General features: G+C 38.2%; 1 protein-coding gene across 11 annotated transcripts in view; it reads left to right on the forward strand.

Annotated features, from left to right (window-relative positions):
- The first annotated feature begins 2,685 nt into the window (after positions 1–2,685).
- LOC135785855 (guanine nucleotide exchange factor DBS-like) overlaps positions 2,686–14,337 on the forward strand; it is an 88,016-nt gene continuing 76,364 nt past the window's right edge. For 4 of the 11 annotated variants that reach the window (XM_065295440.2, XM_065295443.2, XM_065295447.2 and 1 more), the window contains exon 1: positions 8,591–9,029. In XM_065295440.2, the coding sequence (XP_065151512.1) occupies positions 8,867–9,029 (163 nt within the window). In that variant the 5' untranslated portion in view covers positions 8,591–8,866. Of the gene's footprint in view, positions 2,867–8,588; positions 9,030–9,717; positions 9,808–13,254; positions 13,485–14,337 lie in introns of those variants that run through there. The other 7 variants (XM_065295436.2, XM_065295439.2, XM_065295445.2 and 4 more) reach the window with 5 other exon arrangements.

The raw sequence follows: 14,337 nt of genomic DNA on the forward strand, positions 1-14,337 counted from the left end.
GCTGAGCATCATTCTAAGCTGCATTTCTTTATACGTTTTAACCTCATAAATCAACTTTTTAATTAAATGACGTTGTTTCTCTGAGCAATGATGGATCTGTCCATTTTACTTAAAATTCAGCAGCAGAAATATAACAATGGGCAAAACATTTGCTTCCTCTCTTTCTTAATAAAGGACAAAATTAGCAGTTTTTTCGTAGAATAAACAAATTTTTCTAATTAAACTTCACACTGCTTTTTTATCATGCCACTTTAAATAAATGAGTCAATATTTAGTTTTTTTTCAATCAGTCAATATTTGAGTCAATTATATTTTCTATTACACTTTTACATCTTTAAGGAAATTATTTTCAATGCAGAAATATTACTACTAATAATAGTGGTTATCAGATTATTGATATTGCACTGCTATTTTTTAACACAACTGTATAAGAAAATAAATGTATAATTAACACATTTAGAGTACAAAATAGGCCCTAAAACTTCAAACGTCTGGGTTAGATGTTGATTCATTAAAATGAATCGGACGCATACCGCTATGGAATGAAGCGATTCACTAATCAGAATAAGAAAAAATGTCACATTTCACATTTTGGTGTAATTTTCGCCACAAATTAATTAAAGTGATTCGGAGCTACAATCTGCTCTATAATTAGACACAATATCTGTATAATTTCGCCATTACAATTTGTAATTTATTCTGCATCTATACGCGTACGTCACTGCGTAAAGACCGAAGGATAGTCCAAAAAAAAAAAAAAGGTCGGCGTACCATACACGTGACGCAATTTTCTTCATCAGAAAAGTACGTATAAGTACTAAACGTATTTGACCTTGACAAAAATTTTGCTGTACTTTGGAAACATGTATTATTAGGTCTACTTTTTATAAATCAGAAGGGCAAACTAATTCACACATACATGATTAATTGTATTATCTTAATGGCAAAATTCCATATACATAAATGTAAATTCCCTGACCAAAAACCATGCAGTATTTAAAGAATAAATTATACACGATGTTGATCTCATCAAAATCCCATGGTACCCTCAAAAAAACAGAAAGCCTCTCAGGTTTTAAAGGCATGTAATTATTTTATATTTTTATAAGTTTCCCCCCTAGCAACAATGTCTTTATTTTTATTTTAAATTATTTAATTTTGTGTTATTTTTGTTTATTTTTCATACACTTTATATTTGGATACACTGTTGTAATATTTATATTACTGTCAATTGTTCAATAAAAACAAATAATAAAAATATTAACGTATTTGACCCATAGTGTACGCAGACGTTCGACGCATGCGCATTGAATCACAATGTACGCGGTTTAAAAATCTGGCGGTGCGGGTACATTTGCGTATGCGTAAAAACGGGACTATACTTCAGCTTTTATTACTAAAACATGGGCTAGGCTTCATTCGAAGAAGATTTGGGGGACATGATGGTTGAGGTAAAATAAAGTTGCGAGGTAAAAATTTAGTAGTAACCAGTTTCATGAGTATTTAGTCCTGTAAGTCTTTCAAAGTCCCCTAGTCTTTGATTATGCCGTTGTAAATTACTTCAGAAACATTCACCTGCTGTACATCTGTAGGCCTACAGTGTAAACTGTGTATTTAAGTAACTTATTTGTTCTCTATTTTTGTAATATACACACATTATAATTATTTGTATGATGTTTAGCTCATTCCTAAAGTGTGTAACCTAGTTTTAAACTATTAAATATTTTTCTTTAATTTGACTTTTACAGTGTCATTGACTGTAAAAATAGCTCTCCAAAGAGCATCCATCCCGTAATTCTGCTTCATGTCCACAAGGCTTCGCTCATGTTTAAGAAAGAAAAAGGGTATCTGGGCTTCTGTCCAGGTGGACACACACAGGTAACAAAGCATTACTTAACAAATCCTTCTGATGTGTCTTTTCAGTTGTTATTGCTATATCATCAAAGTAAAAAAGATGAAGACCCATTAAATGATCTTTACAAAATCTAAGAATCAAAGCTATATATTATATAACCTAAATGACCTTTCTTGACCTTGACAAAGAATATAAAGGAACCTTGAGGATCTCTCTTAGATGTGTGCAGTGTCATTTCAGTGCATTTGGCCTATTTGTTCAGTGTCTGGCCTCATTCTTATAGAGAGAAGATCTAAATGGATATGACACACACACACACGCACACACACGCACGCACGCACGCACGCACGCACGCACACACACACACACACACACACACACACACACACACAGAGCTGCAGGCTCACTGTCCTTATCAGCCCAGAAGTCATACAGCCACATGCATATGAATGCATATGCATATGAGTACAAGCATGGTCTGCTTGTATTAATGCATGCATGCATTACTGTGTGTGTACTGTGAAGTGGGCATGTGTGGGTATGTTTTTGTGTTGATTTAGATGTGTGTTGCTGCACACAGAGGTGTGTTATATGTTAACATGGTGACATCATTTATATATATGGCTTCTAAATTTGTGTCAGTGTGTTGCTGTCTCATCCCTGCTGCTTTGCTGAGAAATCCTTTCATGTCTCTCTCTCTCTCTTTCTCTCTCTCTCTCTCTCTCTCTCTCTCTCTCTCTCTCTCTCTCTCTCTCTCTCTCTCTCTCTCTCTCTCTCTCTCTCTCTCTCTCTCTCCTGCATCATCTTTCTTTTGCAGCCGCAGCATTGGTTTGAGCAGCGAGACGGCTTCCTCTCGTCCCCCGTCAGAATATTCCTTTCCTGAGGAGCAGTGCAGCGGTTCTCTGCCGCTGCTGGTTATCTGCATCCTGCTCATGGTCCTGTGGATAAAAATGGTTGAAGACTCCTTGCTGGAGCTTTTCAGACGACTCACTGCTATCTTACAGAAAATCGGTAGGAGGAGCTGCGAGTGTTTGTGTGTGTGCACGTGTTTGTGCGAATCGATTATTGGGAGAAATGCATGGTTGTTTCAAGCTTCATTTTGTCTTTGCTTTGTAAATATTTGGTGAGAATGATTTTAGTTGATTTTGCTTCTGAGTAATTTAATCTTTTCAACCAGTACAACTACTTATTTAGTACACAAACGGAAATACCTATGACAGAGTTTTTTTACCTGATGAGAGGGGTTCTGGTGGACCAATCACAGCGCTTGCTGTCTGCGTAGAACTGACGCACTGTTAAAAATTTTGCGAGGTGCACGTCAGGTTACGCAGAGCTACGCACAGGTTACGGATAACCTACTACGTAGCTACGGCTTAGAACTTACGCACGACTATAAATCGGGCTTTACATGGAAGTCACCTTCATGTTTCTACAGCAGCCCTTAACAGAGAAAAAACTGCTCTACAGAGCGCGTTTCGTCCCTTCGTTGTCTCAAGGGCGATTTATAGTCGTGCGTAGGTCCTACGGCGTAGCAGCGACGGCATAGGTTCCGCGTCGGTTTTCATTTATACTTGTGCGTCGCCGTCCGCGTCGACGTGCAAACACACGCGAAACCGCTGGTTGGCAGTAATCACGCGTGTAACCACAATAGCAGAAGAAGTCGTCACAGAAGAAGAAGCTAAGCAAGTTTACCCACAAACGAAGAAGAAAAAGCAACTTGTTGTGTATAATTTGAGAAGACCAGCAATGATGGAAGTAAATAAACAGCGACTTATGTTGCAGTTTGAGTTAAATCACTCCTCAACTTGGCTCATCTTTGTTTTCACCGTCTCAAACGGAAATACCTATGACGCAGTTTTTTTACCTGACGGGAGGGGTTCTGGTGGACCAGTCACAGAGCTTGCGGTCCGCTTAGAGCCGACGCGCTGTTAGAAATTTTGTGAGGTGCGCGTCATGCAATGCAGAGCTACGCACAGGCTACGGATAGCATGACTATAAATCGCCCTTTAGGCGACAACATTCTTGTCCTGTGGCAGCTATTGTAGCTTCTCATTGGATTTCAAAATTGAGGTTGGTTGAAATTTGAAATCTTACCACTAGATGCCGCTAAAAAACCCACATAACACCTTTAATGGGGATTAACATAGGGAAGGTAAAAAAGCACATACACCCATCTGTATGCAATCCAAATAGTTCAGTGTATTCATATGTGTCATCTAAAGTAATGTAAGTTTATGAGAGGAAATATTTTGAGCTTATTAAGCGATTGATACATCAAGTATGGAAATTTATAGATTAGCACAGTAAGGGGGCGTGCACACCAAAGCTTTTATGCCCGCGGCCGCGCATGTTTTTAATTGTTTCCAATGGAAGCTCTGCGTTTTTCAAATAAGCCAGCAGCTAGTGTTTTTGTTCCGCGCTGAAAGCCTGCGCTCAGCGGTTTTTCCGTGCTAAGTGCTGAGCGCCAAGAGTTGAAAGAGATTCAAATTTGGGTGAAAAGCTCCACTCGCCAATATCAATTCTCACACGGCCATCCAATCACAGTGGAGGAGGGGCGGGACAAATATCACAACAACTAACCAGCTCACAGATAAAGTATCACAGCTACCAAAGCGCTCAACTGAAAAACAGCTGGAATTCGGCATCATCCAAGCGTTTTCAGCCGTGGTTAAAAGTTTTGGTGTGCATGCCCCCTAAGGTAGCAAAGCTTTTATGGCAGCAGCCGGCGTATCAATTTTAAATTGTTTCCTATGGAAGCGTGGCGCTTTTCCAAAAAGCTTTTTTCCCCACGCTGAAAACTGGTGCTCTGTGGTTTTTCCGTGATGAGCGCAGATAGTTGAAAAATATCAAACTTTGGGTAAAAAGTTCAGCTCGTCAATTTGAGTTCCCACACGTCCAATCACAGTTGAGGGGGGTAAACATCTCAATAACCAACCGGTGCATCGCTCAACTGATAAACAAAGCAGAAGTATCACAGCAACCAAAGCGCACAGCTAAAAAAGCTGTCAGTCGGCTGAAAAAAGCTGACAGTCAGCGTCCGCCTGACGTTTTCAGCCGCATTTAAAAGCTTTGGTGTGCACACCCCCTAAGTTCAAATATGTCAGCTCATTGTTGACATTGATTCTTATCGGTTCTTAGCTCTCAAACGCCAAACTTAAGCAAACACTGATCACCATAATGGTGGTTTGTTGAAATTTCAATTTTTTTATATTAACGTGATTCAATGTGGTTAATATTGGCAAATCAATGTTAAGCATTGTTTCAATGGTTACTTGCTATCTGGGATATGACATTTAGTCACAAGATCTGCAAGAACGGAGAAAATGTAAAAAAAATTGTTTTTCATATTTGGGTGAATTATTCATTTGCAAATTGCTTCTACACTCTGTAAAACAAATAGGTTCAACTTAAAAAAGTAACTTATGTGTTTGCATAAAATTTTTGATTTGAACTTAAAAATATCAGTTGACTCAAAAAAGTTATTAAGTAATTGTGATGAACTCAAAATTTTAAGGCAACGAGGTAACTTACTTTTTAAGTTAAACCAACTTTTTTATTGACAGAACTCATTTTGAAAGCTTTTTCTATTTTGTCCTGCCTCCCCCCATCTTTTACTTTCTCCCTAGTCTTTCATCCATCTTTACGTCTTTATAAAGGTAACCCTAGTTATGTTATCATAACCTATGGTCATTCACTTTTTCTTTAAAGCATTTCTAAGCTGTTTGCCAGTGACCCCGAGCTAAAACAACACCAGCACAATGTAACAGTGAACAGGCACAGCATAAAAGCATCTTTTCTTAGACTTGTGGTCTTAAAAAACTATTACGTGTCTAGAATTGGGTCATCTTTATTAAAGATGTTTTGGCCTTCAGGGTTCTGCAGTATAAAACAGATACACGCCACTGTTTACACTGTGGGGTGCTGTTTGTTCAACCTGCTCGACTGCTGAATTCCCCACACACACACTTTTTACCTCAGCTGTGCTAAATTACTAAATTAAGTATTATTTAGTTTATTTCCCGAAGAATACCCTTCTTATAATATTAAAACCCCTATAGAAAGTTGTAATATAATTCCAGTAATACTGATGTTACAAATGCAATATATGGTCAGGTGACCCTGAATTCATGGGTTTTAAGATTGATGTATAGATGATGTAAATTGTGATCAAAATATTGACGCAGTGTAGACAGTGTGAAACAATTTCTGTAGTGTTTATTGGGTGTTTAATACACAGTCTAGCCAAAGAGCTAATGCTGTCTCACAGCTGTCTTCTTACCATGTTCACCATCCTATCCACACACTCACAATCTCTCCTATACTTTACATGCACATATGCCCACACATGACAGTCACTATAAATGCCATACAATGTGCATATCTATAGCTTATCACATCCGCCAGTGTTACATTTTAACATTAATTTTGACATTATCCACACAAAAAATTGTGTATATGGGGCCGAGCCTTGCACAGTGCAGATAAAAACACTTATAATACAAATAATCTTTGTTTTCATCTATTTTGAATACATATAGGACAGTCGTTGTGGGTTGCTGTGGTAACAGATTTTTGGGTCTTTCCTATTTTAAGAGAGCTCTGAGAGGGCTTACTGTTTTCGGCTGTAGGATAACATCCACCATGGTAAGAGAACTGGAGTAAATTACATGGTGTGATGGCTTTAGCCCAAACCTTGGCAAGCAGTTTCCCCTTCTCTCCACTATTCTCTGTATTCTCTTTAGAGAGTGCCAGGGGTGAATAAATGACAGAAAGTTCCTGTTTGTTGATCATAAATTGCCATGCATGTGTCGTATGGTAGGTTTAATGTTTGAATGTGAGATGTTCTTGCAAAAGGACTCCCAGGATACTACGTACGGTGCTACAGTAGTATGGTTGCCAGGGTGTTGCTAGGGTGTTCAGGGTGAGTAGAGCTACTGTAATTGCGTACTAGCTCAAGTTAATGTAACTCAACATAATACACACATCACGCAACGCTAAGGTTGCTTAGCAACGGCAGACGCTACGGGAGCGCCAAATCGCTTTGAGAAAAAGAAGAAAAGTGGTGCAGTGTCGTTTTCCGCACAGTTTTAGATTCTAAATGTGATGCTCCCCTGAGCTTATTCATCAGAGCTTTGTAGATATTACAACTCGCGATATCCACCAATCACAGAGGCTTCTTGATTCAGATTAGCATACACTCTAAAAATAGCTTGGATGTTTTTAACCCATTCTGGATACATATTGGACAGAACACATGGTGGGTTAAAAATGACCCAATGTTGGGTTGTTGTTATGCAAACATGGGTTATAATAACCAAGTGGTTGGGTTTTTGAAACAACCCAGCATTGGTCAATTTTAACCCAGTGGTGTGTTCTGTGTATCTGGCATTTTTACATGGGTACTCGGCCATTTCAGTGGGTACTCAAGCCCCGGGATAAGTGCAGGATAGACCATATTCCTTAGTATGCTATCAAGGTGGGAATTGTTTATTGACTTTTAGTTATGAGCTATAGCAATGATCATCATACTATCATAAATCAAGCATTTACCAAATATGTAAAAATGCTCTTCCCCTTAACCCATTGTTTCCCAAACTGGAGTTTGAAAAGGAATAGGCTTTATGCCCAGCTGCACTTCTTCCTGAACTTCAGCCAGCGCCTTGTTTCCTGTCTGCCATTATTGGACAAACTGATTAATCCAGTTGTGTCTGATTATTGTTGTTGTGACTACTGAGGACAGGAACACCTGGATTAATCAGTCTGTCCAATAATGGCAGACAGGAAACAAGGAGCTGCTTGAAGTTCAAGAAGTAGTGCAGCTGGGCATAAAGCCTATTGCACAAGGTTCATGAGTTGATCAAAAACTATTAATACCACAAATAATTAAATCATAAAATGTTAATAAATCATTTTAAAATTAAAACATTAAATTTTTAAAACAGATAAAAAATAAATGTTTTTGAAGTTACACATGCAAATGTGCTATTAAATTATTGAAATATTTACTTAAAATCTCAGGGGGTACTTCAAAGTAAATAATTTAGGTCAAGGGTGTTTGGGTGTTTTTATATAAAGCTTATTTTATTAAAGACAAACCTAACCCCAAATATTTTTTTCTGAATTAGTACATGACAGTACTACGTGTGATTTTAGGGTGCATATGTAGACCACATGCGTTTCACTTTAAGGCCCCCCTGTTGCCCAAAACAATATTTGAGACCCCTCCCCAACACATTCTATTATTCTCCCAATATAATGTTCTAGAGCTTGGCATGACTAGACTGATGTATAATCATAAAAATAACCAAACAATAAAAAATATGTAGATTTTTGTGTTGTTTTATCTTATTTTAATGCTTTTCTTTTTATTTTAAACAATTTTAAGTCATCATATGGCCCCCTTAAAAATGTGTTAAGCCCCCCCCCCCCCCCTTGGGCCCCATGTTGAGATGTTGCAGAAAGATGACAAAATTTATTTAAAGACCACTTGTTTTGTTAGTCAGTTTGACCTCTATGTGGCGCACAAGAATGCTTAAGATTAGTGTGTGTGTGACTGTGGGTGTGTAATTAGCACAGCAGAAGGGGATTTGCGCTAAAACTCACCCTCCCCTCTCCTCCACTCTTCCTCTCTCCTCTGCAAGAATATGCATGTGTTTGTTGCGCCAGCATGCGTGAACGCGGGGACTGCTTCTCTGTGCGGGTGAGAAGAGATGTTTTATGCATGCAGCATTGCGTATGGAGCATCTTTACAGGTGCTGCATCTGACACTGGAAGCCTTTTGAGATCAGAGTCGAACCGCTGTTAGCATTCCCAGCGTTTTTTTGGATCAGATATTACTGGCTTGGGATTTCATCCGTTTTACTTAGTTCATATAGCCTTGGTGCGGTCAGGATTGGTTTGGAACGAATGAAGGTCTATCCAGACCAGTTTTGGGCTGGTTCCAAGAGGTCAAGCCGAGCTGGGAACGGTTGGGACCGGTTCGGATGTGCGAAGAGTTCATCTTAGGGTTCCATGTCTCTGCACGAGTTCCTTCAGGAGGGTCAAGACGTCCCACAGCGGATCTTGTCTCGACTGACCCAGCTCCTCTACAACCTATCGGCTACTGTCTTACAGGGGGTCCCTTTTTCTCCTTTCACAAGCTTCAGCCGCAAGAGCTCGTGGAGGGATTGGAACGGTGAGAGAATACAGATCTGTCTGTGTATTTAGGACTTTCGAGAGGGTGGGTGGGTGTTAGTTGGCTAAAGTTTTACAGAGGAAATAGGATAGAAATTGGTAACTTTTTTTGTTAGGTTGTGAATCATTTCAAACATTGACTTTTTAAGTCATACAGTACCTAAAAATGTATGACTGTTACTGAATAAAATGGTAAAATATAAAATAAGTGGCATTTATTTAGTTTTATAGACACCTTTGGTTATTCTGCACAGAACCTAAAATTTTGTACATTATAAATGTGTACGTATTTGCACGGTAATGGTTAAAGCGAAATTTTCCTTAACCCCTGCCATTGTAGATTTCAGTATAAAGCTAACACACTATAATGAGATTTATCCTTAAATGAAGAAAGCAACATCTAAATGAACAATTACAATGTTTAGAGATGTTATATTTTACCGGATAAAACAATGCGTGAGGTTCAGAGGTGGTTTCCTCATGGGATCTCTCCCATCATTGAGATGCATGTGGATGGCACAATGCCTAAATCACAGCAACACACATCCTCTTTCTCTCTCTCTCTCTCAGACACTTTATGCTAAAAGTTTTGCTTTTGGTTCAGTTAACCAGTGCGTGTCAGACTGGTGTATTTATGGGAACACACAAGGCACAAGATAACCATACGCACACCGGTAACAAGCTGAACAAGTGCATAGTGTTAGTACACAGTAAAGAGACACACTGAAGATAAGCACAACTTGTGGCCACAGGAGAGAGGATGTCTGAAATCCTTAGAAGTAAGTAAATCTTGGATCTGTTTCTTTACGGATTGTTGCTTAAGTTTGTGTGTGTTTGTCTGTTTGGTCTTTGATGTTTGACCTGCTGCGTGTTTAATATGAAACTACGCTTAGCATCCCAATGACTTTGTGTTGTTGCCATCTTGTTCACATCGACACTATGCCAAACCGTTTGTTTTGGACTTGTCATCTGGTATATTTAGGTTCATGGCTCCACATATTTTGTGACTGATTTCAGACCAGCTTCAGGGTTCGCAAAATTTCAAAATTGCTAGTAGCCTTTTAGGCAGGCACTCTTCAGTTTTTGGTAGCCCGAAATGGCTGCAAGTAGCCCAAATAAAAAGACATTACTTTAATGTAGAATATTGAGACAAAACATCTAAAAACACAAATAACACAATCATCAGTACAAATATTTCCTGAAAAATATCTGAAAAATTAACTAAAGTCACATAAGAAAATAACACCCTACTTTAAGGGGATAGCCAAGGGATAATTAGTTTTCACCACCAGACAAATTTTGCAAATACAAAGCCTACACTGTAAATTTTTTTTGCTGACTTAAATATTTTTGTTAAATCAATTCAGATGTCAAGTCTTGTAAACTTTTTTCCAGTTATAGATCAGATTTTTTTCTGATCAGAAAAAAAGGGGCTACTGTCGCTTTAAGAGCTGGTTCTGCACAGAGTCACATACTGTAGCCTTTTTCGCAATTCTCTTCACTGCACATGCAGTCTATATCACATTTAGGTTGCTGCGGCAGATTTCATTTTTTTCGTTAGGATATTAATGACTGACAGGACGACGTTTGAGGAAATTAGTAGTACTGCTTGCGAGCGCACGTTCAAACGCAATTTAAATACCAGATGCGTAAATTACATACACCATATTTACCGATCCTAATCTGTGAGAGAATCCAAAAGTATTTAAGTATATTCCTCCCTATAAGTCAAGATAGCTTGACAGGCAGGGCGGAGATGCATTTTGGTAGCATGGCTACAAGGCACGACAGCCTTGGGACATCTGGCTAGTGCTTTTGCGAGCCCTGAGCTTAAGCATGATTTGATTTCGTTGAGTCCTTATAGTGATTGCAAGGGTATTTCAGGGCATTTTAGGGGTGGTTCCATTAAATTCACATTTTGTCTAAGTATACCTTTTCATCAGATATGGCGATGTTGCATTGTCAGATCTTTCTGTTATATGATATATTTTACTTTATACCACGGGCCTGTTGAATGCTTTATTCTGATTGGCTGAGAAATGTTCCGCTTCGCGTTGTGCCGTATTACCACCTTGGGTGTGCTTTATTTTCTTATAATTCAACGGCCCTTCGTCAATTATTCCTTATGTATTTTGCATTATAAACATGGAGGTACCCAGTTCATTATGCAGCACGAAGTTTTGCCAGTAAGGTCAACCTACTATTTTCAGTTTTGACTTGTGTAAGTTGAGGTAACTTGTTGAAATTGTTTAACTTAATTTGTTACATAAAATATATGTTGATTGTGACATTTTTTTTTAAAGTGTGTGTTGCTGTATTGTAATGGAGTCTGATAATGGTTAACTACATCTTTAGACTTGAGTGGTTCGCATGAGGTCAAAGTATAAGAGACTGCGGCTTAGAGACGGTGACGCTGTGCTGGATGTATTTTGGTGTGTTAGTTTGCTGTGCGAAGACAAACCTGAAGCTAGTAATGGAAATGCGGTGGTGTTTTCTTTCTAAACCTAAGAGGATCCAAACCACATACACACAGACCCCTCGATCAGGTAAATGAACTCTGAGACCTCGAAATGACCTCTGCGACTTTGACTTTGTAGAACTTGACTGAGTAACTTTGGTTATGTGTTCTGGTACTAGTAATGATATATATGATTTATTTGTAAAAAAAATTTCTACTGAATAACAATAAGATTAAATGGAGAACAAATGGGAAGTCTCATGGCTTTCAGGTTGCGACTGGAACCGTGGTGCCTTTGGGCAAGGCGTATTTGCCCCAATTGTTTCGTGGGTGGTGCAGTGGTACACTCTCCGAAATAAAGGTACAAAAGTTGTCACTGGGACAGTACCCTTTCAAAAAGGTACACCTTTGTATCCAAAAAGTGCATATTAGTACTTCAAAGGTACATATTGGCAGTTCAAAGATATATTCGTTCCTAAATGGTACATATTAGAACCTTTTTTAAAGGGTACTGCCCCAGAGACAGCTTTGCACCTTTTGTTTTGTGCGTGTGTCCATATATTTTGAGAATGGGCTACCATATACTCTTAGAAAAAGGGTACAAGAAGGTACAAAAGTTGTTACTAGGGTAGTACCCTTTTTATCCTAAAAGGTGCACATTGGTACCTCAAAGGTACACATTGTTACCTTAGAGGTAACATACTGGGCCCTCAAAGATACATATCTGTTCCAAAAGAGTTCATGGGTCAATGACGTTAATTATTTTGTTTCCGTATGGTTCAATTAAATGTAAAAGGGTTAAAATTTCAAAATACATTTGCAGATTACTTGCATACATTCTCTTTTTTGAGGAACAAGTCTAAAATTTCTGGTTTTATTTCATTTTAAAAGAATATTTGGGGGATAATTGCAAAAATGTCAATGTGGTGTAAACGGTCTGTGTCAATTGGTGTAACTAGAATTTTTTTTAATGAAAATATAAATATATTTGTAAAAACAAATATTACAAAAAAGCATTAAAATTTAAATTTAGAAATAACTAATAAAATTATATTTAATTTTTTTATGATTACACTTACATGCTAACAAGGTGGAAAAAATATTTAATATTTTTCATTCTTTGGCGCAATTGCCGGTTACACCATTTGACATTTTCAGGTCCATACTGTCTTAACTTGGTGCAAATGTAATTTAATAAAATCAACATAAAATCAACATAAATACACTATATGCATTGAAATAAACCTGATGCGTGCTTTTAAAACAAGTTTTTAAAAAAGGTTTTTGTATTTCTCATCTCGCCAAACCGTTTTTGTCACTGTCCCACATATTAGGACCTTTTTAAACGTACCGTCCCAGTGACGACTTTTGTACCTTTTGTTTCTGAGAGTGTACTTGAAAATTATGTCACTTTTACTTTTTGATTTCCAAAACATTTATTTAAACACATCCAAGCCTAAATTGTCCAAGCTGTATTCTTGATGTATATGTTTCTTTAAAACAAATGATCTATGCAAGAGCAACCTCACATTTTTGGGTAGACTCTGGTCATTATAAATCTGAATGTATACGTGATGAGACATCTGGCGGTCCTGATGAGATGGCGGAGACAGATGAGCACATTTTGCGACTGCATGTTTGCATATGAGTCAACTGAATGCGCACAGAGCTGCTACAGGGCGTCACCTGTGTCAGAGATGGGAGTGACTGAAAATAACAACGGCACGTTCCACCTGCAGCACACACATAGAGAAAGATAAGTGAGAGTGTGTAAAGAATGAGCAAGTGAATGTTTGCAATATAAGTGAAGAGAGGATGTGACATTTGAGAAACATTTGTGCCGTTTGAGACGTTTTGGTGAAGGAGGTACCTGCGAGTCAGGGAAGATGCTGATGGAGAGACAGGGAACCCTGGAGGATTGCAGGGACTTGGTGAAGATCTCTTTAGAGGAAGTGGAAAGTTTCTACAGGTTCACTTTATCCTGCGACGGCCTGAACTGTAAGTTCTTCACCGCAAACAAATGAGTATTTGTATCTTGTTTGCCAGCAAAATTTTAGGATAAATGTTGGGTGAATTGAGGAAGATAGTCCAAAAACTGCCCCTGTTTCATCTTATTTTAGAAGCAAACTTTAATTATTTATATAAATACTTTTTTTAAATCTATTTGTTACAATGGTAAGATAAATAGACTTAAGATATATTCTCTGAAAACTGTAATAAAATGTTCACACGTTGTTTATTGTCCTAAACGTGCACATACAAGACTGTATCACCTTGCACCCTTCAGAGTGAATGAAGCACAGGGATGCTTACTTTCAAGTGCAAACCTAATTAGAAACACCTGCCTATATGTTCCTCTGTGGGTGTGGTTTTTCTAGCATGTGCTTCTCAACATCTCTGAGTATTTTGCTGTGGAATATCATATAGAAAATCAAACAAGGAACAATCGAGCTTTTCCGTAACACCCATGCATCAATGAAGCGGTAAGAGGATACCAGAGCGTCTTTATTTGCCTATGGAGTTGGAGGTTTGCTTATAATGTTATGAGGACACAGTTCATAAGGAAGGGTTGATCTTAAACTAATCTCTACTTGCTTATGTTTGTTTATTTAGGATCAACTTTACTGGTTTTATGAAGACACCTTATGTTGGTTAACAAATGTTAAACAATGTCGGCCATTTTTGCTCTTAGCTTGCAGCGTGTGCATGTTTTGCTTCTTGGATGTGTTGTGTGCACGTGTGTATATTTGCATTTCTGGTTGTAAGAGACTGGTCTCATCTCTCAGCGGGACAGCAGAAGTGGCCTTGTTGTTAAATGTTACATTTTGACCATATACAGTAGGAGCTGCGG

Source organism: Paramisgurnus dabryanus, chromosome 4 (genome assembly GCF_030506205.2).
Source record: "Paramisgurnus dabryanus chromosome 4, PD_genome_1.1, whole genome shotgun sequence".
Classification (NCBI taxonomy): domain Eukaryota; kingdom Metazoa; phylum Chordata; class Actinopteri; order Cypriniformes; family Cobitidae; genus Paramisgurnus; species Paramisgurnus dabryanus.